We start from the raw sequence: 23,231 nt of genomic DNA on the forward strand, positions 1-23,231 counted from the left end.
GCACCAGGAAAAGTAAGATGTCTAAATGTGAAATTACTTAAAAATGTTAAAGGATATGTTCAGTCCTCCCAAAACATATTCTCCCCTCTCAGTCATAAAGTCCTTATATAATAGTAATATTTTAATATTTTGACTTTTATTCAGATGTAGGAGTGATATCCATGATGTATGGTCTGTGACGGGGTGGTTAATTTTATCCTAAAATGGCCATATTTCTTCATATAGTCAATTCCTGACTTGGAACTGTTTTAATTTAATAATCATAAAAAACAGTTACTATTTATTTTGTGTGAGGGGGTTGTTATATTAAGCAACAAAAAAGTGGATCTCATCAGATATTGTCAGATATTGCATCCAATTAACATGACACATAATGGTGTAAAATTCTATGTTTTTTCATTTTTAAAGATTTTAATAAAAAAAAATTAAAATTTATTTTTAATAAAGGAAAAAACTAGCTGTGAGCAATACATGTCTGGTGTATATAAATTCTATACAAAATAAAAGTCAGTGTTTTTTAATTAATATTTTTTTTATTTATGTAATTGGTCAGAGGGTCAAATGAACACTGCAGTTATTTGATAGATCAGGTTTTAAAGGGTTAAGACTTTAAGATGATTTAGAGTAATGTAAGTTATTTATTACTGCTGTCGTGCAAAAATCTTGTATCTCCTTTGATTGCCATTTTTATAATGTGAATCTGGCTGTTCTTTTTCTATTGTGTCAATTTCCTGATGAACAGACCAATAGAAATACTTCAGAATTACTCAAGTTACATTTACATTGGCTTCCATTGAAAGTTCAGAAGGTTTTTTGAGCTCCTATAAAGCTGCGGTTTCGGAGATACAAGGTTTTTCTTCCCTGTTATTCTAATGTTAAACTGTTTCTGGCCAAACTGGCATGTTGATGGAAGTGTAACTGATTTAACAGGAGAAGAAGCTTCTGGAAGAGAGAATCGCCGAGTTCACCACCAACCTGGCAGAGGAGGAGGAGAAATCCAAGAGTCTTCAGAAGCTGAAGAACAAACATGAGGCCATGATCACGGACCTTGAGGGTAGGTCTTCAGCCCCATGTTTCCCAGCATATGCTAGAATCCCAGTGCAGGTGATGACGTTTACAGGCATCAGATTCTCAGTTGACTGAAGTGACTCAAACTCTGTGTGTCAGACCGTCTGCGGAGGGAGGAGAAGCAGCGGCAGGAGCTGGAGAAGAACCGCAGGAAGTTGGAGGGCGACTCCACGGAGCTTCACGACCAGATCGCTGAGCTGCAGGCCCAGATCGCTGAGCTCCGCGCTCAGCTGGCTAAGAAGGAGGAGGAGCTTCAGGATGCCCTGGCCAGGTCTGGACCACAGATACTGAAACATCACGCACCTCACTGGGTTTAAAGGAAGGAATCATTTGGAAGAATCACAGAGATAATAAAATAAAACCGATTAGCATCGATTAGCATCTTCTCAGTGACCTTGGTGGCCCCTTATGCGGCCATTATTAGCATGACGCTAATATTAGCTCCTCTCGTAAATATTCATCTTTAATTTATAAACTGTGATATAAAAAGTTGTGCTAGCGCTGTTATTTAAAGGAGTCATGAGACATGGGCGCCGTTTCCACTTTGCAATTTTTATTAACTTTTTATTTATCAAACGTTTTTTTAAATTTTTATTTATTTATTTATTTATTTTTATTCACAACATAAAAAGTATGTTCAGTTCTCCCAAAACATATTCTCCCCACTCAGTCATAAAGTCTGTATATAATAATAATAATATTTTAATATTTGGACTTTAATTCAGGTGTAGGACTGATATATGGTCAAGTTCCTGACCTAGCACAGTCAGTTTTAATTTAATAATAATAATAAAAAAATAAAAAACTTTTTTTATTTAATATACTTTAAATACTATATATTTTGCGTGACGGGGTGGTATATTAAGCAACAGATAACTCAAAACCTAGATATCATCAAATATTGTCACATATTGCACCCAATTAACATATTGGTATAAAATTGTACATGTTTTTAATTATTCTTACTGTATTGCTAGATATTAGCATTAGCTACATGGCTAGCTTATATATAGCTCAGTTTTGCCAATAAATTCAAATGTATCTCTGTGCAGAATCGAGGAGGAAGCAGCGCAGAAGAACCTGGCTCAGAAGAAGATCCGTGAGCTGGAGGCTCAGCTGAGTGAGCTGCAGGAGGATCTGGAGCTGGAGCGGGCCGCTCGCACTAAAGCCGAGAAGCACCGGCGCGACCTTGGGGAGGAGCTGGAGGCCCTGAAGACAGAGCTGGAGGACACCCTGGACTCCACCGCCGCCCAGCAGGAACTAAGGTACTGAAATGTCCTGGGTTTCAGTTCAGCTCCGTTTACACCACCAGTTTGTGGCAAGTGTGTTATTCAGCGGTTTGATGCTAATTGGTGGGCCATAAGCTTTCATTACTTGTTAGCTACATTAGCCTCGTAGCTCCTGTAGAAAACTAAAGAAGCTGCGTTTGCGACTCCAAACTGATTGATTGCATTTGGGATGAGAGGGAAAGTGTTTCATTAGATTTTTGGCCAGACTGTCGCTTTAATAGGATGAGGTGAGGTCTTCTGGGTAATGGGTTAAAGCTCAGGTAATGGATTTGGACGCAAACTGGAGCTGGATTAGTTGTACACCTATCATGAGCTTATTACCAAGCCCCTGAAGTTAAGAGTGTGTGTGTGTGTGTGTCAGAACGAAGCGCGAGACCGAAGTGGCTCAGCTGAAGAAGACTCTGGATGATGAAGCTAAAGTGCATGAGCAGGTGGTGGTGGAGATGAGGCAGAAACACAGCCAGGCCTTTGACGAGCTCAACGAGCAACTGGAGCAGGCCAAAAGGGTAAGCGTGAGAGCGCGCGCACACACACACACACACACACACACACACACTATATAAATGCTGTTATGCAAAAACCTCATATCTACAGTCCATTTATTACTTAAGGTGTTTAATGAAATAAAACAGGCATCATTTATTATGTGCTATATGTAAATGAGCTATGTTCTAATTGGCTGTATCTCATTCCAAAGGCAGCCCAAGCTACAGCCCTCTTGATGGCTGTCATATAAATGGGCGATGCTAAACTGCTCTTGACTGATTAAGTAGAATAAGGGTTTGTATTTCTGACATCACAAAAACAATGAATTCAGAAGGAGCTGTTTTCACAGCCTAGTTTCCATATAGGGGCTATATGACTAGCTATGATTATGCACTACACCAAATTCTTTTATTTCTGTTTTCCTCTTTAATCATAGCTAGTTTCAAAATGTACCTTTCGCTCCCTATAGGCCCCTATATGGAAACTAGGCTGTGACAACAGCTCCTTCTGAATTCAACAGAAATGCTCCAAAATCATTAAAATCTTTTTACAATGACCTTCATTAAAAGTTCAGTAGGTGTTTGCCTTCTCCTGAAAAGTTACTGTTGAGGAGGCAACAAGGTTTTTTTTTTTTTTTTTTTTTGGATGGCAGCAACGATGTACTATTATACCTGCTACATTGGCCACCTCTCGTGTGCCTTTGGGTGCGTATTCACAGTAGCCCTAACCCGAGTCCCTTCTGTCTGTCCTTACAGAACAAGGTGTCGGTGGACAAGGCTAAGCAGGCCCTGGAGTCTGAGCGGAACGAGCTGCAGATCGAGCTCCAGACGCTGATGCAGGGGAAGAGCGAGTCTGAGCACCGCAGGAAGAAAGCCGAGGCCCACGTGCAGGAGCTGCAGGTCAAACACGCCGAAAGCGAGAAGCAGAGGGCCGAACTGGCTGAGAAAGTGGCCAAGATGCAGGTGCGTACTTCTCTAAGCCAGATCTCCATTCTGCATTCCAGAGAAGACCGCTCTTCCACTGCTCCACAGCTGGGGGGCTATATAACCCTCTAGCCCACGTCTGCCATTATCTGCTCCAGAGAGTCCTGTTCTATGGGCAGTGCTTCTCCACAGGGACTAGACGAGTTGTATGCATGTGTGCATTTGCACATCAGTGTTAACACTGGTGCATTCATTGGAAGGGGTGTCCACAAACATTTGGACATATAATGCAGCTACTAGTGACAGTACATACATTAACACACATGTACAGCCACTTTAGTGTGACTTGTGTAATTACATATGTATATATATGTAATAGGGAATTTCCTTTTGTATGCGCCGCCGGTTTTCCAGTGTAATTACCATCCTTATGAGCTGTAATTGGGCCTTATCTGCACACACACTGCCTACTTTCCTGAAGTTTAGCAAGCTGTACTGGCATACTTGAGCCGTGACATGGTTAACGGGTTTAAGCTGTTCTGTAACGTGAGTGTAGTTTCACAGCAGTTATTACAAGTGTTATGACATGAGTGTAATTGCAAAGAGTTGTAATTACAACGCTATTACAACTGTTGAGGCACACTGGAGTAATACACCTGCTTATTTACACCAGCTGTACTACTGCAATTCACCTATTGCTGTGTTGTGTACATTACCGGAAGTTATACTGTTGTAATTACTGTGTAATTACAGTTATTACAGCCATATTTGTAAACCGCACTGAATAATGTATGGGAAGCACCAATTTAGCAGTTCTATTTGCTTACTAGTGGATATGTGGCTAATTCCACAGCTAATGATTAATTTCTCAGCGGAGTATAAAAGAGCGTGCGAGTTGAACCTGTTGCTGATGTCTTGCTTGCTGTTGCTGCTACTACAGGCGGAGCTGGATAACGTGAACGGTTTGCTGTGTGAAGTAGAGGGGAAATCCATCAAGGCAACCAAAGACTGCTCAGCAGTGGAGTCCCAGCTGCAGGACGTCCAGGTACAGTCCCAACACCTGTATGACCCTCCCCTGTACTGTCTGACTGAATTTGCTCAGATCTCAGAACTGTAAGCTCCTCTCTCTGTGACGCTGTACAGGAGCTGCTCCAGGAGGAGACCCGTCAGAAGCTGGGTATGGGCACACGACTGCGGCAGCTGGAGGACGAGCAGAACAGCCTGAGAGAACAGCTGGAGGAAGAAGAGGAGGCCAAGAGGAACGTGGAGAAGCAGCTGCAGGCTGCACAGGCCCAGGTACACACACACACACACACACATCTGTAGCACATCTGTGTTCTTAGCCATACTGGACCATTTAAATGTTTGGGGCCCTGTCCCGTCCTCGGTCTCGTCACCCGGGAGTGCTTAATGATGAAGCAAGGGGGTCTGAATATTGCTTGTCCAAAATGTTGCCTATAACTCACATGTCCTCTCTCTTTCTGTAGGTGGCTGATATGCGTAAGAAGATCGAGGCGGAGGCAGGCTCCCTGGAGACGGCAGAGGAAAGCAAGAAGCGCCTGCAGCGTGACCTGGAGGCCGTCACCCAGCGGCTGGACGAGAGGAACCTGGCCTTTGACAAGCTGGACAAGACCAAGACCCGTCTGCAGCAGGAGCTGGACGACCTGCTGGTGGATCAGGACCACCTGCGTCAGATTGTCTCCAACCTGGAGAAGAAGCAGAAGAAGTTCGACCAGGTCTGTAAGATTCCGTCTAGTCCGACTTGACCTTTTTAGACCAGGTTCTTCTTCTGTGCAGATATTTCTTATACTGTGTGACCCATCAAATCATCAAATCAACACCACCAAGCGGACCAATCAACGCTGGAGCATAAATTGGCCTTTAGTGTTCTCTTCCAAGCTTGTTGAGCTCCGGTGCTGCTGCTTTAGCAGCAGTTTGTGAAGACGAGGTGCAGGTTGAGGTTCAGAACAGTGATAATAAGGACAAGTGTGACTTTTCAGGTGGACACATCTGTGGAAGATCTAGCTTTGGTAACATGGTTCCCTGTCTTCTGTGTGTAGATGTTGGCAGAGGAGAAGTCCATCTCCGCTCGTTACGCTGAGGAGCGCGACCGGGCCGAGGCCGAGGCTCGGGAGAAGGAGACGAGGGCGTTGGCTCTTACCCGCGAGCTGGAGACCATCTCGGACATGAAGGACGAGCTGGACCGTGCCAACAAGCTTCTGCGGGCTGAGATGGAGGACCTGGTCTCCTCTAAGGACGACGTTGGAAAGAGCGTAAGTCTGATTTATGGCATATATGACATTCACATTCTTCATCCCTTTCATCACGCCCTTAAACTTCATCACTTTGTTCTCCCTCAGGTGCACGAGCTGGAGAAGTCGAAGCGTGGGATGGAGCAGCAGCTGGAGGAGATGCGCACACAGCTGGAGGAGCTGGAGGACGAGCTGCAGGCCACCGAGGACGCCAAGCTGAGGCTGGAGGTCAACATGCAGGCCATGAAGGCGCAGTACGAGCGCGATCTGGCCGGCAGGGATGAGATGGGCGAGGAGAAGAAGAGGCAGTTGGTCAAACAGGTACGCAGCCTAAGGAGGATGTGGAGGAGAACCCTCAGAGAACCTCCCTTGCTTTTTGATGCTAGAGCTGCGTGCGGTGCTTTGTGGGTAACGTAGTCTCTGTTCTCAGGTGCGGGAGATGGAGATGGAGCTGGAGGACGAGAGGAAGCAGCGCTCCCTTGCCGTGGCAGCCCGCAAGAAGCTGGAGCTGGACCTGAAGGAGCTGGAGGCGGCCATCGACCAGGCCAACAAGAACCGAGACGAGGCTCTCAAACAGCTTAAGAAGTTGCAGGTATGTGGCAGCAGAACCGACCCGAGCACCTGGACATCACTCTGGCTGACGCATTCTCTTAAACTGAGCTGCTGGACAGTATGTGTAAACAGCATGGGTGTGTGTGTGTGTGTGTGTATGTGTGTAGGCTCAGATGAAGGACCTGCTGCGGGAGCTGGATGAGACTCGTCTGTCCAGGGAGGAGATTCTGGCCCAGAGCAAAGAGAACGAGAAGAAGGTCAAGAGCATGGAGGCTGACATGATCCAAATGCAGGAGGTGCTCATATAGTCATTCCCCTCTCTCTCTCTCTCTTTCTCTCTCTCTCTCTCTCTCTCTCTCTCTCTCTCTCTCTCTCTCTCTCTCTCTCTCTCTCTCTCTCTCTCTCTCTCTCTCTCTCTCTCTCTCTCTCTCTCTCTCTCTCTCTCTCTCTCTCTCTCTCTCTCTCTCTCTCTCTCTCTCCCTCCCTCCCTCCCTCCCTCACTTTTCTCATACTGGTCCTGCTGAATGCACACACATTCACTGTGTCTGTGTGTCTGTAGGAACTGGCTGCAGCAGAGCGGGTGAAGAGACAGGCTCAGCAAGAGAGAGACGAGCTGCAGGACGAGATCAACAACCAGGCCAGCAAGACGTGAGAGAACCCACCAAAATACACAATCTCCCATGCAGTATCTATACACACACACACACACACACACACACATTCCAGCAGCAGAAATGACCAGGGGTTCAAGGCAAAAGAGCCACTACGAGAAAAAGCATAACACAAAAAATACTCCTGTATGGATGTTGTTGTTATTATTATTATTATTATTATCATCATCAATATTATTATTATTATTACTGCATTAGTACCCTTTATAATTCCATATTAGATATATAATGTAGTTTTTAGAGTTTACATGTGATCATACTTGCTGGTCCTCTCAGAGCTCTGGCTGTGGAGGAGAAACGCCGTCTGGAGGCGAGAATCGCTCAGCTGGAGGAGGAGCTGGAGGAGGAGCAGGGCAACACCGAGCTCGTCAACGACCGACTAAAGAGAGCCCTCCTGCAAGTAAGTACAGACACACAATCACTGGACTCTTATGATCGATTAGTCTGTTAGAGTTAGCCTGTTAGAGACTCTTATTTTGTATTTTTACAATTTTACAATTTTTTTCTTTTTTACTTTTTTTTTTGAAGTACTGTTACATTTAATTTGGTTAGCTTTATTTAATTTAAATCTAATGAATTTATTGTATATTTAATAATGCAAAATCTGTTAATAAATAATGTATAAATTTTTTTTAATGGCAAAACACAATTAAAATAAACGTAGAATAAGAATTAAAATAGAAACAAGAACATTTATACAAACAATTTTACAGAAAAACAAAACATGAGTTCAGTGCTTTAGACTCTCTGGAAAAGTTGAAAGTCTCTCTCGAGAAGAAGGTCAAGAGCATGGAGGCTGACATGATCCAAATGCAGGAGGTGCTCATATAGTCATTCCCCTCTCTCTCTCTCTGTCTCTTTTTCTCTCTCTCTCTCTCTCTCTCTCTCTCTCTCTCTCTCTCTCAGACGGATCAGATCAATGTGGAGCTGACTGCCGAGCGCAGCACCTCTCAGCGCTTGGAGGGCGCGAGGGCACAGTTCGAGCGCCAGAACAAGGAGCTGAAACTCAAACTGACAGAGATGGAGGGAACAGTGAAGAGCAAGTACAAGGCCACCATCACCGCCCTGGAGGCCAAAATCGCACAGCTGGAAGAGCAGCTGGATGTTGAGACCAGGTCAGATCACAGGAGGAACCCTGTAGAGGAACCCAGAAACACTGAAGCCCAGCAGCGACTGAAGGCTAGCTGTTTAACACTGCAGGGACGAGTTCAGGCTTATTGTTCATTACTACTGGTTCAGCTGCAGCTTTTTATTAGCAGCGTCTGCTGAATACTGTAAATTTACCGTGCTCAATATTCTGATCTAAATTAATTCATCCTATTGTAATTAGTAAATGGTCCTATCGCATGGGCTTACTACACCATGCAGAATGAGTGTAATACAATTACAGTAAAATCAGTAACTACACAGCTAGAGACTCAAGCAGTACTTGCGTGTGTTTGTGTGTAGAGAGAGGCAGGCGGCTTCTAAGGTGGTGCGTCGCACGGAGAAGAAGCTGAAGGAGGTCATTCTGCAGGTCGACGACGAGAGACGCAACTCTGAACAGTACAAGGACCAGGTCAGTGCAGGACCGTGCATAACTAACACGAGAAGGCTGTAAGATTACATTACTGTACAGCCCACTATTGAACATAACAAACCGCAGTACATTACTAATACTGATCCTTTATTAATCATTTATACCTGCATACAGGACTAATACAACACATTAGTGGACAGTACTGATGCTGTCCATTACTGTATAGTCCATTATTGTACATAACATGCTGCAGTACATCATTGGGGCTGCACATTATTAATACTGTTGATTATTAGTAAAATTCATTACACATTATTATATACATAAGTATATCTGGATACAGGACTAATACAACATCTTACTGCACATTACTGATGCTGTACATTATTAATACAGTACAGAACTTTACTGGTGCTATACATTAATGTACATTATTAAGACAATACATTACTATACGTTACAAATACTGTTAATTATTAGCATAATTACACATTACTATCTATATACAGGACAAATACAGCACATCAGTACTGTACATTACTGATGCTGTATGTAGTAAACATCTGTATACATAATAATTAGTATAGCAGAAAATTACTGAACCCATACATTCCTAATGCAGGAAGTAATATATATATAATATTTTCGTTGATTACTAGTATAGTATATTACCTATATGACATATATATATATATATTAGTTTGTTTGTTTGTTTATTACTAGTATAGTATATTATGCATTAGTTGTACAGTACTAATACCACATTACTAATACAGTACTTTACTAAAACTGCTCATTACTACTCATTACTAGCACTATTCATTGCCTAACACTGTACATTACGAAGACATAACATTACTGGACATTATTAATAATGTTGTTGCACAGTAGTACAGTGTATTGCTCTATGACTGATACAGTATACAGATATACAGTACACTATATTACTAATAATCTGAAATACTAATACTGCACATTACCAGTACAGTAATATTGAAGTACTGCTGTGTTACTGTACTACTAAGAGCATTATTATTGATGCTAACACTGCACTTCTCCATACAGTACTGATCCACCTGTGACTGTCCCTTACTAAAACACACAGCCGAACGTCTAGACACAGTAAACTTTCAGAAATGCTCTCCTAAACCTGCGTGTTTGGCTCTACAGGCGGAGAAGCTGAACAGCCGTATGAAGCAGCTGAAGAGGCAGCTGGAGGAGGCTGAGGAGGAGGCTCAGAGAGCTAACGCTAACCGCAGGAAACTGCAGCGCGAGCTGGAGGACGCCACCGAGTCAGCCGACGCCATGAACCGCGAGGTTTCCTCACTCAAGAGCAAACTTAGGTAACGTCTCCCACCACCATGTACAGAAATCAGCTCGATTTGGTTGCATGCGTGCTTCAAAAGCCTTTCTTTCGCAAACAGCGAAAAAACACACCGACATCTGCGTAAAATCGGAGTAAAAGAAAACTTGAACAGTGATCTGAAGACGGAGTACAACACCGCCATCTAGTGGCCAGGGTTTAAACACAACACTTAATCAACCACTGTCTGCCACCAATCTTTACATTGACACTATTGTCAAGTATCGATACGTTACTGCAGAACGTGACATCACGATACTTCAACACTTCAGTGTTTAACCCCAGCTCTATCAGTCGTGTAGTAAAACTGTGTATCTTTTTATTTTTTTCTGTGCTCCAGGCGTGGCGACCTGCCCTTCACCATGCGCCGCATCGTCAGCCGCGCCGGCATCGAGAGCGATGAAGAGAGCGAGGCCAAGAGCGAGACCCCCGAACCCAAACCAGAGTAAACAAAAGCTCACAGTGCCACCTGCTGGCTGCTCCGATGAAAAGCAGCAGTTTTGTTTTGTTTTGTTTTGGTTTGGTTTTTTTTGTTTGTTTGTTTGTTTTTTTTCTTACACACATACACACACACACACACACACACACACATACATACACACACACATTTGGACCACTCTGTCCACTGGAACGCTGTTCAATGGAGAGATTTGTTTGCACACGATTTGTTAGTGCCATAGCAAAAATTGTAATACACACTGATATCTATACACACACACCCTTGTTCCGTTGACAATCAACACTTCCAACGCAGTTATTCGTCACTCAGCCAAGGACCAAATTTGTCTTTGTGTATTTTTTTTTTGTTTTTGTTTTTGTTTTGTTCTCTGGGATTTAAAAGATACTGAATGATATTTTTGTAAGGAGACGTTGCGGTTCTCGTGGGCTCATTCCTGGATCTATTTTTCTAATTGAAGTAAAAGGAAAGCGAAGAAATGTTGGAGAATAAATGAATTAATGAAAGAATTAAGTTGGTAAAAGTGAAGAACAGAAACTGTTGGGGGACCAAATAATGTGGAGGCTCTCTATAGAAGTGTATTTTATTCTGACGTTTGGTTTTTTGTTTTTTGTTTTTTATAATGGTATAAGGATGAACGTATACTACCCAGTTATAACGGCTGCATTCTCTCTCTCTCTCTCTCTCTCTCTCTCTCTCTCTCTCTCTCTCTCTCTCTCTCTCTCTCTCTCTCTCTCTCGCCTGTGTTGGTAAATTAGAGGCACTTGTACTGTAGCTGCGGACAGCATCTTCCATTTTTTTGCGCTTTTCTGGGCTCGATGAAGGTCAACATACTGCACTCGTCAAACACATTAAGGAGCTACAGAGGGTTCTTTGAGTGACGAAAGAACCTTTTTTTTGGTTCCATGAGGAACCATGTGTGTTAGAGCGAGTGTGAGCGTGAAGAACCGTTTTTTAAGGTTTAAAAAAGTGGATGTAATGGTTCCTTACCAGGTGAAAGGTCCTTCACGCTCACAAACTCCTCTCATCTGTAGCAGAAGTGGCTCTTGGCGTCTTTACAGACCCATGAGTGCTTCTTCTGTGGCATCACTCAAGGAACCGGTTTCTCTGTAGCACCTTTACCTGTTATTTTTAAGAGTGTACTTACTATGCAACCACTGACTGTGCGCCGCAAAGCTTAACTGACATGCATCCGTAACAGGATTAGGATTCCGTACGTTTCCGCACTGAGCAATACCACTGATCCGATCTGAACGGGTCGGGTCGGGTCGGACCGATCTCGCGTACACACACACACACCACCGTTCTGGTGCGAAGGAAAAGGCCAGGCGATGCACACGCTCTTAGAAACAGCACTCTGCACTATAGCCTTAAGGTCGGACGCGTCCTGCCGTTCTGACTTGTCCGATTTCCGATCCTGAATTATTTTCGATGACGTTTTTGTCGTTTGGACGTTTCCTATAGTCTCTTTACTGAAGCGCAGGGAAAAGCCAGGGGGTGGCGGGTGGATCTGTTCCCTCTCGAAGCACACTGTAATCCGCTTTTCTCGCTCACACTGCTGGGAAGTGAGAGGAATTTATTCTAATGTAGGAGACGTATGAACAGCTAACAAGTATTTCTCTCTCTCTCTCTCTCGCCCGCTCTCTCTCTCTCTCTCTCTCTCTCTCCCTCTTTCCCCCCATACACAACCACACAAAAGAGAATGCAAAAAAAACAACTATTAATTTTGTACTATTTGTTTGTTGTTTTTGTTTTTGTTTTTGTTTTTCCTGCAACTCTAAAATGATATCCAGAGAGGAGAGTTGTGAACTGTTGGTATTATGCAAATAAACATGGCTTTCTAAAACGGCTACAGCGGTCTCTCCACCTCTTCATTCCACCCCCTCATTCGCTCATTTGTGCGTATAGGACTGATTACTCATATATAAATATCTTATAGTGAAAAATATGAATTACACATGAATCTACACAATATGTCCAAATGTTTGTGGACACCCTGCTACTTCAGATTCATCACCATCAAGCTGTTGTTGATGCTGTTGAGCTCTTGACCTGTATATGGTATGTTTTTGTTTGGGTTTGATGGTTCAGCTGGTCTACAAGCATGATCAGCCTAACCAACATAGACCACCCGTATGACCGAGCTTGACCATGCTGGTTGAAGAGCATCACAAAACTGGACAACTAGCATGACCAAAATTAAACAACATTGCCCTTAGTTGGTCAAGAGCTGGTTAACCTGCTAGCTTTCCAGCACAGGATATGGTTTTTTTTTTCATCTGAATGAGCAGCTTCTCAACCTCTCTGACCCTCAAAGACCAGCTTGGACTAACAGAAACACTACACTACACGTACCAAATCTTCCCAAGTCCATTTTTTTATATCTCCACACATTTCATGTTTCCATGCATTTATAGTAGTTTCAAAATAACTGATTAGAGTCTGATTTATGTCTGTGTCCGAATACCACAGAATGTTGATGGTCTGTTGAACCAGTCTGAAGGATTTCAGAAACTGATTTAATGAATCTTCTGGTTGGACAACTGCTGAGTTGACAGTCTGTGCCTTTTTCACTCTTGATACAATTGGGAAAATCCAAGCTGGTTATTTTAAAAACCAGAACCTCAACACACACAAAAAAAAACATAAATGTGCTCCAAGCAACTTCACCAGCAATTGTACTTAAATATGTTAAAAACTGGGTTCAGCTGCAGGGAGGGCCAGTGAAAGTGGGTGGGCGCTGCAGTAACGCGGTCTCGCCGCCAGATGGCTCCCACTCTGACTCCTAACTGGACTCGTTTGGTTCAAACCAGTTCTGAGCGGATCTGAGGTGCGTGTGTGTGTGTGTGTGTGTGTGTGTGTGTGTGTGTGTGTGTGTGTGTGTGTGTGTGTGTCTCAGCCTCACTCACTGAAATCTCAGTTCAAGTGTTAAATGTTAAATTAACATTATTTGCTATTTTAACCTGCAGACTGAACAAAACAGCTGTTTTTTAGGGTGGTCGGTGAGTTAACTTTATTATTTTTATTTTCTTTACGGTTAAAAGTGAAAATCACGAGACGTGATATAGATTATAGCTCATTTTACTCGTCTTTAATTTTCTTTCTGGCAGCCTGGAGCTCCTCTTGCCGGGCTGATGCCGCATGAGGCATCTGTAAGCGCTGCCTAAGCGGAGAGCCAATCGGAACGCGGGGAATCCGCCCAAGTTGCGCGACAGCCAATCAGAATCAGCTTGGAAGTTGCTCAAGCCCGGACTCGACCAATTACGTTCAACGTCCACGCTTTAAAAGGAGGGACAGGAGAGGAGAAGGGGGTTGAGGTGCTGCTGCTGCTGCTGTCCTGTCCTGTCCTGTCCTGTCCTGTCCCATAGCTGGAGATTTGACCGCGCTCTTCTGTGAACGTCTATCACCTCAACCAGCAGCTCGTGCAGAAAGACCGGTTTCAGTCATTCATCCTGAGAGAGGTGAGTGTCCCTCCATCACAGTGCCTGACCCACAGTCTCAGATCTGAGAATATTAGATATTAGGATATTAGGATATTAATAAGGTGTATTGCATCTGAGCTGGATCCTTTTAAACGTTTATTCATATAAATATTTTGTCATTTGACTGCAAACAACATTTTGTGGCTGAAACCAGTATTAAGGGAGTAAAATGCTGATTACACAGCACTTTATTTAATTTATATTAATAAAATAATCAGCTTATTTTTGTTGATTGGGTTTAAAAAATGCCAGTTTGGGCCAATAAAAAAAAAACTATGAATATGATCAATATTGCAAATTAGGCTCAAACTAACTGCTGAAATGTGCAAATTTATTTGTGGAGTAAGTTCATCTAGTGCAGTAAAGCCTAATTTGGTTGTAAATTAATCAGAATTGACCATAAAATATTAGCAGTATTTCTAATATTTATCATTTAGATTTTAAACTTAAGTTGTGTTAGTTATGAAAGTGCTTAGAAGAATTATCCATAACAAATATTATTGTATCCCTAATATTTTTCATTTTAAATTCAGTAATTTTATTAAAATGTTAGTTACATTTTTTTACAGATAGATATGATGATCAGTTCACTATTGTATCACTTCTTTAGCACCAATAAACAGCATGAAGTCAAATATAATAATAATTTAATTATTATTATTATATATTTTATATATATATATATCTTTTTTATGAACTATTAAAATGAGATAAAATCTAAAACCAATTAAACAGGACTAATTATGCTCTGCAACCAGCAGTTGGTCACTGTTCTTTATGCATTGATGACCTCCACTAAGGGCTGCACAACATAGGACATTAATATCATATCATATCATGTTGTATCGCTGACTTCTGGTGAAAATACATGTATTTTTTAATATTGCATTATATATTGCAGAAAAAAAATATTGCAATGTCAGGCTTTCTCAGTATCATGCAGCTCTAATATCCACAACATGCTCAGAATTAGTACACTGTTCCCTATCTAATAACGTTATTCATCTGCCCTGGATGCATTTTACACTGCTGCCTCACACTTTTCCATACTGCAGTTAGGAGGTTGTGAGGTCAAATCCCAGACCATAAAAGTAGCAAATTATCTGATAAAAAAAGTCTGCAGATATGATTGGCCAGCCATTATGTTGGTTAGCCCTGGTTAGAGCTAGGACACACTTCAGCGCACACACACACACACACTCACGCACTTCAGTGTGCAGTTCAGGGCAACTCCAGGAGCAGGATTGAGCAACATTGCGTTAGTCCATTGAAATCCTTTCCATATCAAAGTAAGCCGTGGTTAAGCAACTGCAGGTGTAAGCCTAGCTGAGCTCAGACGCAGAGACCGGCTCTGCAATCACTGATCAGTTCACTAGAGTTCACATCTGTGAATCACTTCACTAACTCCAACTTCTCAGCCAATCAGATTCACAGTCACATCCATGTGGTAACTGGTTGTACTGGTTACAGGTTCTCAATAATTTCAGGTTATCTATTGGTCAATTCATTAGGAAATTATATATATATATATAATATTCTTCCGACCAAATGAAAAGCACATGCTCAGTCGAGGCGGCTCACGTGTGCTAAATTGCCATCACGAGCGGGTCACTCGTGATGGAATGAATGAGCAGGGTCACGTTCGCTGATTTGTTAATTGGGAGCAGTGTGTCCTGTGCTGTGTTCAATTCTGTTGCTCAGTCGCACGCTGCTCCTGCTCTGAGTGACGTGACCCCATGCGGCAGGTCAGTACTCATAGCTGTGTGCGTTAAACCACCGCATGTTTGTGTGTTTTGTATAGGGCGGCTCAAAAACCTATCCTGAAAGATTTGGAAAGTCTGAACACAGCGTTCTCAGCTTCTTCATCCCTGGCAGAATCATGGAGTTTTCTCTGGTAAGTGCTCAGCTCTTTCATCACATACTTGTCTAAAAGTCCATAAGTATTTGGACAGTGACACCTTTTATTTTAAAATTTGGCCTCTGTGCACCACCTCAGTGTATTTTCATAGACTCAAAAGATAAACACCAGTGACCCATGCCTAAACACCAGTGACCCATGCCTAAACACCAGTGACCCATGCCTAAACACCAGAGACCCATGCCTAAACACCAGTGGTGCATGCCTAAATACCAGTGGTGCATGCCTAAATACCAGTGATATACAATATGCAATAACAGTATCTCCACCATGTTTGACAGATGATGTGGTATCGCTTCGGATAATGAACTCGTTCTTTGCTTCTCCAGACTCCATTAGTTAGTCTTGGTTACTTGATAAGTTAAACTTGGTTTACATTTTAAAGTAATTTATTTACATTCATGATGTTGTCCCAAACCCCACAACCCCACTCTGCTCCACACTACTCCCTGCATACAGAGTGGACTTGTTGGAGCCGGACTCCAGCAAGTTCTAGAAGCGCGTTACTGCTGTTGTTGTTGGTTTGTCTTTACTTTCAGTTTCACGTGTTTACACCATTCACTGATCGCCTTACGAGAGAATTGGGTCGGGTTCCTCAGTAAATGCCCTGGAAACGGGCACGGCTGTGCCAAGACTCTAGTTTCCAGCCACTTGTTTGGTTCTGGCAGAGCCAGAACTTGTGGGAAAAAATTCTGTTGCCATAACAGTGTTTGAAAGGGAGAAGACAGACAGAGAGACAGGTGGGCATTCAGACAAGTGGAGAGTCCAGCAGTGAATGGCTGAAACCATCAACATCTGATCTAAAAATCCAAGTTACACAACAGTCCCTCTTACGCAGATCTGACAAGACTGTTATAGAACTGAAAATCCAAATACACCCAAAATCTAATGTGACTGTGTTGGTTCGCTCATGTGTGTCTGCATGCGTAGTAAGGAGGAGCGTGTTAGTTGGGGTTGTAGCGAGTGTGTTTGTTTGAACACGCTGTGCCTGTGCGTCACTCTCTGCTCACACAGGAGGGTAAATGTTGTTCTATTGGACCAGTATTCCCAGCCCCTTTCCCCTCTCTGTCACTGATTGTTTAACCCTGCCTGCTGACTCATACCCAGTACGGCTACGACTCCTTACCATAAACCTAACTCATGTTACACCTGTGAGACACCATGTTGCTAATAACGTGCCTGTAGAGACCAGTTTAATGTTCTAAAACTAGAGTCTAATATTCCTATACCTGTGTCTCCAGTTAGCCAGATCCACACTCTCCCAATTATCATGTTCCTAAACGTCTGTCGTCTGCATTAATAATACAGTAGTGATTGATCTGAATGTTTAACCCCCTGTTCATGTCATTGATACAGGCCCACCCTGCGATTAAAGCCTTCATGTGCGGCTCTCTGAGTGGAACCTGCTCCACTTTGCTCTTCCAGCCTCTGGACTTGGTGAAGACCCGCCTGCAGACCGTACAGAGCAGTGCAGTGCAGCCTGGGTGAGAACCACAGCAGATGCACACATTTATTAAAGCACACTGACCTCACCACTGGGGCTACAAGATATGGCCGAAATACTACCGTAATCTATATAGTACTGAAAATGTAGTTCTATGGCTTGTAACAGTAGTGGAACCCTTTTTGGTGCTATCTAGAATCATCTACACAAGGTTTTCCACCAGTACGATAAACCCTTTAACCAGGTAAAGAACCGCGTAAACATCCAGGTGGTTCTTTGAGGTGCCATGGTTCTATGCCTTTAATAAATAACCTTTAAATAGCCCATTGTTCTTTTTAGTGTTATGTAATATAATAATATATATTACAGTATATATGTGATATATACATACAGTATAGTATGAGCTTTGTGTAATAAATTAAAGTATATATGTGCAATACTGTACATAATATAGTATAAGCTCTATATATATGTAGTACATATGTGATGCTCTGTGAGCTCTGTAATATATAGCAGTATATGCTATATATCAAATATTACATGTGTATATAATACTAGTATATAGTAGTCCATATGTGCGTTGTACAATACATAGTACTATACTGTATATTCTAAATTTCCTTTCAGTTCAGGAAGGGTTGGCATGGTGACAGTTTTCCTCAGTGTTGTGAAGACCGAGAAGCTGCTTGGGCTGTGGAAGGGGGTCTCACCAGTGAGTATCAAACACACTTGTATTTATTGTACAGTCTTATTTGACTATATAATAGACAGTTATTTTAATATGCAGCAAATTTACTGTATTAAAATTACTGTATTAATCCCCCTCTGCCAGTCATTTGTGCGCTGTATCCCGGGAGTGGGGATCTACTTCAGCACATACTACAGCGTGAAGCAGCACTTCTTCAGCGACAGGGCTCCGGCCCCCGTGGAGGCCGTGCTGCTGGGGGCAGGAGCCCGGAGCGTGGCGGGAGTGTGCATGCTGCCAGTCACTGTCATCAAAACACGCTTTGAGGTGAGTGAGTGAGTGTGTGTGTGTGCATGAGAGTATACAGTAGATGTGACAGAGGGGGTGTTTGTCTAGCCTGGCCTGTCTTTATCCTTTAGAATGAACCCTATCAGATCTATCAGGTTTAAAAATAAGGGATCCTAAATGGTTCTTGGCTTGAATGTGCAGTTCTAGGAAAACCATTAGCGCACACTGAGGTTCCTGAAGACTAAACGGAGAGTTTTCCTAGAACTGTCTAGGCAAGCCAAGGACGTGTCCCGTGTACTGGATGGTACTGAACCTCAGTAAGTGTCTGAAAGTGACTGAACAATAACTGAGTCAGTCATAATGACTGACAGGCACCAGGTTGTAAACTTTATCAGGACTGAGTAATTACTGTTCTAACGGTGGCACACTAGTTAAACAAAGGGCACATCCTCATCTTATCTAGTGGACAAAGAACATTTTATCAGAAATTGATAGTAGAGACGTCATGCCTGTATCGATGGGTATTGGTATTCAGGTCAATTAAAAATATTCCTATTTAAAGCTGAGGAGTATTTAAAGAAAGATATCATGGCCCCTCTAATTGATAGTCTTTGACACTCTAATGTTAACACTCTGCACTGTCGTACTACACTAGTCAGACTCACAGTGTTTGCATGTGTTTTTTTTTTTTTGTTAGAGCGGCCGCTACAACTATGGCAGTGTGGCGGGGGCTTTGAGGAGTGTGTGTCAGACCGAGGGACCAAGGGGTCTGTTCTCTGGCCTAACAGCCACTCTGCTCCGAGACGCCCCCTTCTCCGGCATCTACGTCATGTTCTACAGCCAGGCCAAGAGCACACTGCCGAGCGGTCAGTATACCACTGCTATGCAAGTACACTTGCCATTGCTGACACAGATGTGCAAATGCACGCACGCAGCCTGTCTAGTCGCTATAGAGAAGTACTGCCAATTGAATTGCCAACAGGACTGTTCCCCTGTCTTCTGCAGGGGTATAAAGCCCCCAGCATTGAGCTGTGGAGCAGTGGCGATGAGTTGCTGGTAGAAATTCAGTAGAAAGCATAGAGTAGAATGCACAGGTGTCCCAATACTTTTGTCCATATACTGCATGTATGAGCCTCATGGGTGGTCGGGGCACAGTTCATTTCTTTAAGGGTGTTACGGGGGTGTGTGCAGGTCCGCGACGCTGTCAATACAAGTCCTATCTAGTTGAGTTCAGGCCATTGCTGGCGCAAGAGCATTATGTAAGGGCTGCAGGCAGCTCTTCTGCAGCCTTCGCATATCTGCTAGCCCACTCTGTCAGGCTGATAGTTTCCACTGATGACGTCTTAACTTTTTCTTTCTCTCTCTCTCTCTCTGCAGAGATAAGCCAGTCAGCCTATGCACCCTTGGCGAACTTCAGCTGCGGGATTGTGGCCGGTGTGCTGGCCTCTCTGCTCACTCAGCCTGCAGACGTGGTTAAAACTCAGGTCCAGGTGAACCCCCACCTCTTCAAGAGGACCACGGATGCAGTGCACTACATCTACATGGTAATCTACTTGGTCATTTCAGCTGCAACGTTATTAATGTTGGTGTATAGCTCTACTTCTTCACCCCCACCCTGCTGATTGGTCTTATCTCTGTGGAGCACATGGTCTGCTAAATAAAATGCTAAATGGCTGCAGCCTTCGCTTTATTGCCTGGAATTAGGGCTGGGCCTTGGTTGGAGGACTTTATTACGAGGTATCAGAATTAGCTTGTTTGTTTGTTTGTTTGTTTTTCCTCCTCACCCTCCCTGCACTGTTATTGCTTAGTTTTTTGGGTCAGGTCGACCTTTGCATCGTCTGCAAAGATCCTGTCTCAAGATCTTTCTGCTCGTAGCTCAGGGTTATCTTAGCACATCTCCATGCAATGGTTGATCCATTAACGCTCTTTGACTTCCAGTATGCTCTACTGGAGTTCACGTCGTCATTAACACCGACGTCACATCCTTTAGTTTGATGTTTTCCTCCAAGTTCTTGGTCAATGCCTCAGTGAAACTGAACTGAAGCGTAAATGAATCACTATGGAAATGTGTTGGGTGTTAACTCGAGTGTGTGTTTGTGTATTTCAGGAGCATGGCTTGGTGGGGTTTTTCCGAGGCGCGGTGCCACGCTCACTCCGGAGGACGATGATGGCGGCGATGGCCTGGACCGTGTATGAGCAGCTCATGGCTCGGATGGGCCTCAAATCCTGAGCAGAGCGATGGAAACAAGATTTTGAAGAACTCTTGGATGAAAGGGAAGACCAAAACCAGAGAATGGAGAAACAGTGAGGAAAACGATGGCCTTGGAAAGTATAAGGAGGGTAGTGAAGGGAGAGATTTTGCTGTTGCAGAGACAGTGGAGTCTAAACGGTTCGGTTTCAGAGAGGTTGTGTTCACACTGGACGAAGAGAATCACATCAATAAACTGCTTGTTTTAAGACAGGGTAATCCAGTAGTACAGCTGGGCACGGGATCAAATGCTAATCCCCACTGGATCAGAATCACCTTAGAAATCAGGGCATTTGATTCAGTTTGAAAACACTTAGACTGTTCACACTTGATTCAGATCAAAAAGTGAAGTGTATGCAAGAAGGGCAAGCATAGTTTTTGTTGTACCTCCAAGTCAGTGCCCATTCGAGTATTTACCATGCCTATAACAGAGAAGCTAGCTTATCATCCTCAGAAACAGGTGCATTTGATTCAGTTTGAGAACACTTGGACTGTTCACACTTGATTCAGATCAAAAAGTGAAGTATAAGCAAAAAGTATCTTCAAGTTAATGCCCTGTTTTGACCATTGAGTATTGCACAGAAGCTGATAATCCCCAAAGAAAATATGTGATTTGTGTGAATGTGTTTTCTCATTATGATGAGCGCCACCTGCTGCAGATCTCTATAAGACAGTATTGCACGAAATGCTGTTTAGAGATGTCTTATGTTGTTGTGCTGAAGAAGCATCTATCCTGCTGTCAGTAATGACCCTCTGCTGTATTTTGCAGTTAAACTGCGGACGTGTTTCTAAAACCTGACTCTTCAGGGCTGTGCGTGACTAATGCCACCCAGCTTTTTAACATTTTTTTAAACATTTCTTTTGTCTGTGAACTTACTGAAATCATGTACATAACAATAATATTAATGATTAATACTTGTGTTGACTGACATCAAATGTCTAAAAATATTTAAAATATTCAAATAAAATGAATTGATGAAACAAACATGCTGTGTGTGATTTCAGAGTGATCTGTTCATTTTACGAAAATTAGAGAAAATAAATATACAGATAGCTATACATGCTATCCAGCTAAATAAAATAAAATAATAATAAAAAAAGTCCAGAAGCTCAGGTAGGACATGATGCGGTATTGTTTCAAGAGTTTGGTAATCATTATCTCATTTATTGTTATCAAATTTACCTCAGAAAATCTCATTTTGACACTGTATGATAAACCATTCTTGTCTGTACTTCAGTTCGTATTTATCGGTGTGTTGTCAGCCACATAAGCAAGTTATCAACTAAAATGTTTTTAAAATAATGAAAAAAATGTTTTAATGTACTAGGTTTTTACCCTTTTATTAAATAAAAACAAAAAATAAACAAAAAGAAAGACTCAGGGCCAAGCTTGGTGCTGTGGTAAACCTATGCTAACGTAGCTTCTTTTCTTTTTGATCATTTTTAATTTATCAGAAGACAGATATTTTAAAAATGCCCATTAACTCAATTAGGACATAATATAACACTGTTGCAAGTGTTTGGTAGACATTTAGTCATTTACAGTTACCAAATTTACCTCAGAAAATCAAATGTGGGCACGTTATCTTTAAAAACGGACAAATGTAGCTAGCTATGTTGCACGGCTAAAACAGTAGCAGCATTAGCCATCTTCAGGCCTACATTTTCTCTGTATTTTAGTCCAGATTCATAGATAACGGTCGTCAGAAACCACATAAGCAAATTCACACAACTCCACACAGTTTAAGGCGAGTGTGTGAGGATTTAGATCTGTAGTTAGCATCATGCTAGCTTGTATTATGTGTGCTAGCTACATTAGCTTCTAATGTAAACCAAAGAAGCAAACCTCCTACACCAAACATGTCTTGGTTAAGCTACTATACTTGGCATAAGGTGTGAAACTGTGTGACTTTAACTTGTACAACATTATTCTTTTAATATCTAATATAGTAATATTTCTGCACAGGGCCTACAAGACCACCAGCATGGCGTCTGACCTTATTAGCAGCCAGTAAAAGCTGCAAGTGTACATTTGTAGGAGAGTTTTAGCTGAATAATTTGTGAAATGAGAGAACGCCTTGTCTCTGAAAAGATCTGGTCTACTAGATCTACTTGATCTGGAAGTAGGTAAAGTTCCAAAGACACTGTGCTACAGGACATCCGTCCTGAAGACTGCATGACCCAGGATCCTGAATTTGACACTTTGGCACCGAAGAAGGCTGCATCCTTATCTAGTGTTCGGGCCTTCTGCAGACGGTGATAAGAGAGGAAAGGAGGGAACGCAGACGCTGACGAAATTCGGTAAATGCCAGAACACCAGCGGCAGGAGTTTTACTGCCATTATGAATGAATGGAGAAAAGGCATCATATGTTTTCACCATCACACAGTTCCAATTTCTTCATAAAAAAGATTAATACTGACTTACACTTTTAGAAAAAACGATGCCAAACTAGATGTGACGTGAATTTCGAGAGTATCAGCACATTACGTCTTTAAAACTACGTTAAAATGGGTGTTTTTGAAATTAAAGGGTAATTTCAGTGATTTTTTAAAGTTTCTAAATAATTCAGTGGTTGAGATGTGAA

At 42.5% G+C, this 23,231-nt stretch overlaps 2 protein-coding genes across 3 annotated transcripts in view; both read left to right on the top strand.

Annotated features, from left to right (window-relative positions):
* myh9b (myosin, heavy chain 9b, non-muscle) overlaps window positions 1-12,430 on the top strand; it is a 57,350-nt gene extending 44,920 nt beyond the window's left edge. For both annotated transcript variants that reach the window (XM_072675168.1, XM_072675169.1), the window contains 18 exons: window positions 931-1,054; window positions 1,168-1,339; window positions 2,121-2,333; window positions 2,719-2,863; window positions 3,599-3,805; window positions 4,707-4,811; window positions 4,910-5,062; window positions 5,254-5,502; window positions 5,827-6,039; window positions 6,127-6,339; window positions 6,449-6,610; window positions 6,738-6,866; window positions 7,130-7,218; window positions 7,518-7,641; window positions 8,148-8,356; window positions 8,691-8,799; window positions 9,931-10,103; window positions 10,464-12,430. In XM_072675168.1, the coding sequence (XP_072531269.1) occupies window positions 931-1,054; window positions 1,168-1,339; window positions 2,121-2,333; window positions 2,719-2,863; window positions 3,599-3,805; window positions 4,707-4,811; window positions 4,910-5,062; window positions 5,254-5,502; window positions 5,827-6,039; window positions 6,127-6,339; window positions 6,449-6,610; window positions 6,738-6,866; window positions 7,130-7,218; window positions 7,518-7,641; window positions 8,148-8,356; window positions 8,691-8,799; window positions 9,931-10,103; window positions 10,464-10,572 (2,898 nt within the window). In that variant the 3' untranslated portion in view covers window positions 10,573-12,430. The remainder of the gene's footprint in view (window positions 1-930; window positions 1,055-1,167; window positions 1,340-2,120; window positions 2,334-2,718; window positions 2,864-3,598; window positions 3,806-4,706; window positions 4,812-4,909; window positions 5,063-5,253; window positions 5,503-5,826; window positions 6,040-6,126; window positions 6,340-6,448; window positions 6,611-6,737; window positions 6,867-7,129; window positions 7,219-7,517; window positions 7,642-8,147; window positions 8,357-8,690; window positions 8,800-9,930; window positions 10,104-10,463) is intronic.
* A 1,083-nt stretch (window positions 12,431-13,513) lies between these two features.
* Window positions 13,514-21,609, top strand: slc25a38a (solute carrier family 25 member 38a). Its single transcript, XM_072674543.1, has 9 exons — window positions 13,514-13,582; window positions 13,691-14,041; window positions 15,864-15,956; window positions 17,337-17,464; window positions 18,052-18,136; window positions 18,257-18,436; window positions 19,095-19,263; window positions 19,775-19,941; window positions 20,505-21,609. The coding sequence occupies exons 3-9, from the start codon at window positions 15,942-15,944 to the stop codon at window positions 20,625-20,627; spliced, it is 867 nt and encodes a 288-aa protein (XP_072530644.1). The 5' UTR covers window positions 13,514-13,582; window positions 13,691-14,041; window positions 15,864-15,941; the 3' UTR covers window positions 20,628-21,609.
* Window positions 21,610-23,231: the final 1,622 nt, after the last annotated feature.

This window comes from Salminus brasiliensis, chromosome 3 (genome assembly GCF_030463535.1).
Source record: "Salminus brasiliensis chromosome 3, fSalBra1.hap2, whole genome shotgun sequence".
Classification (NCBI taxonomy): Eukaryota; Metazoa; Chordata; class Actinopteri; order Characiformes; family Bryconidae; genus Salminus; species Salminus brasiliensis.

Bases quoted from the DNA above. Each gene is read 5' to 3' on its own strand.
- slc25a38a (XM_072674543.1), top strand. The intron at 17,465-18,051 runs GTGAGAACCACA...ATTTCCTTTCAG, and splicing joins AGCAGTGCAGTGCAGCCTGG to TTCAGGAAGGGTTGGCATGG. The intron at 18,437-19,094 runs GTGAGTGAGTGA...TTTTTTTGTTAG, and splicing joins TCATCAAAACACGCTTTGAG to AGCGGCCGCTACAACTATGG.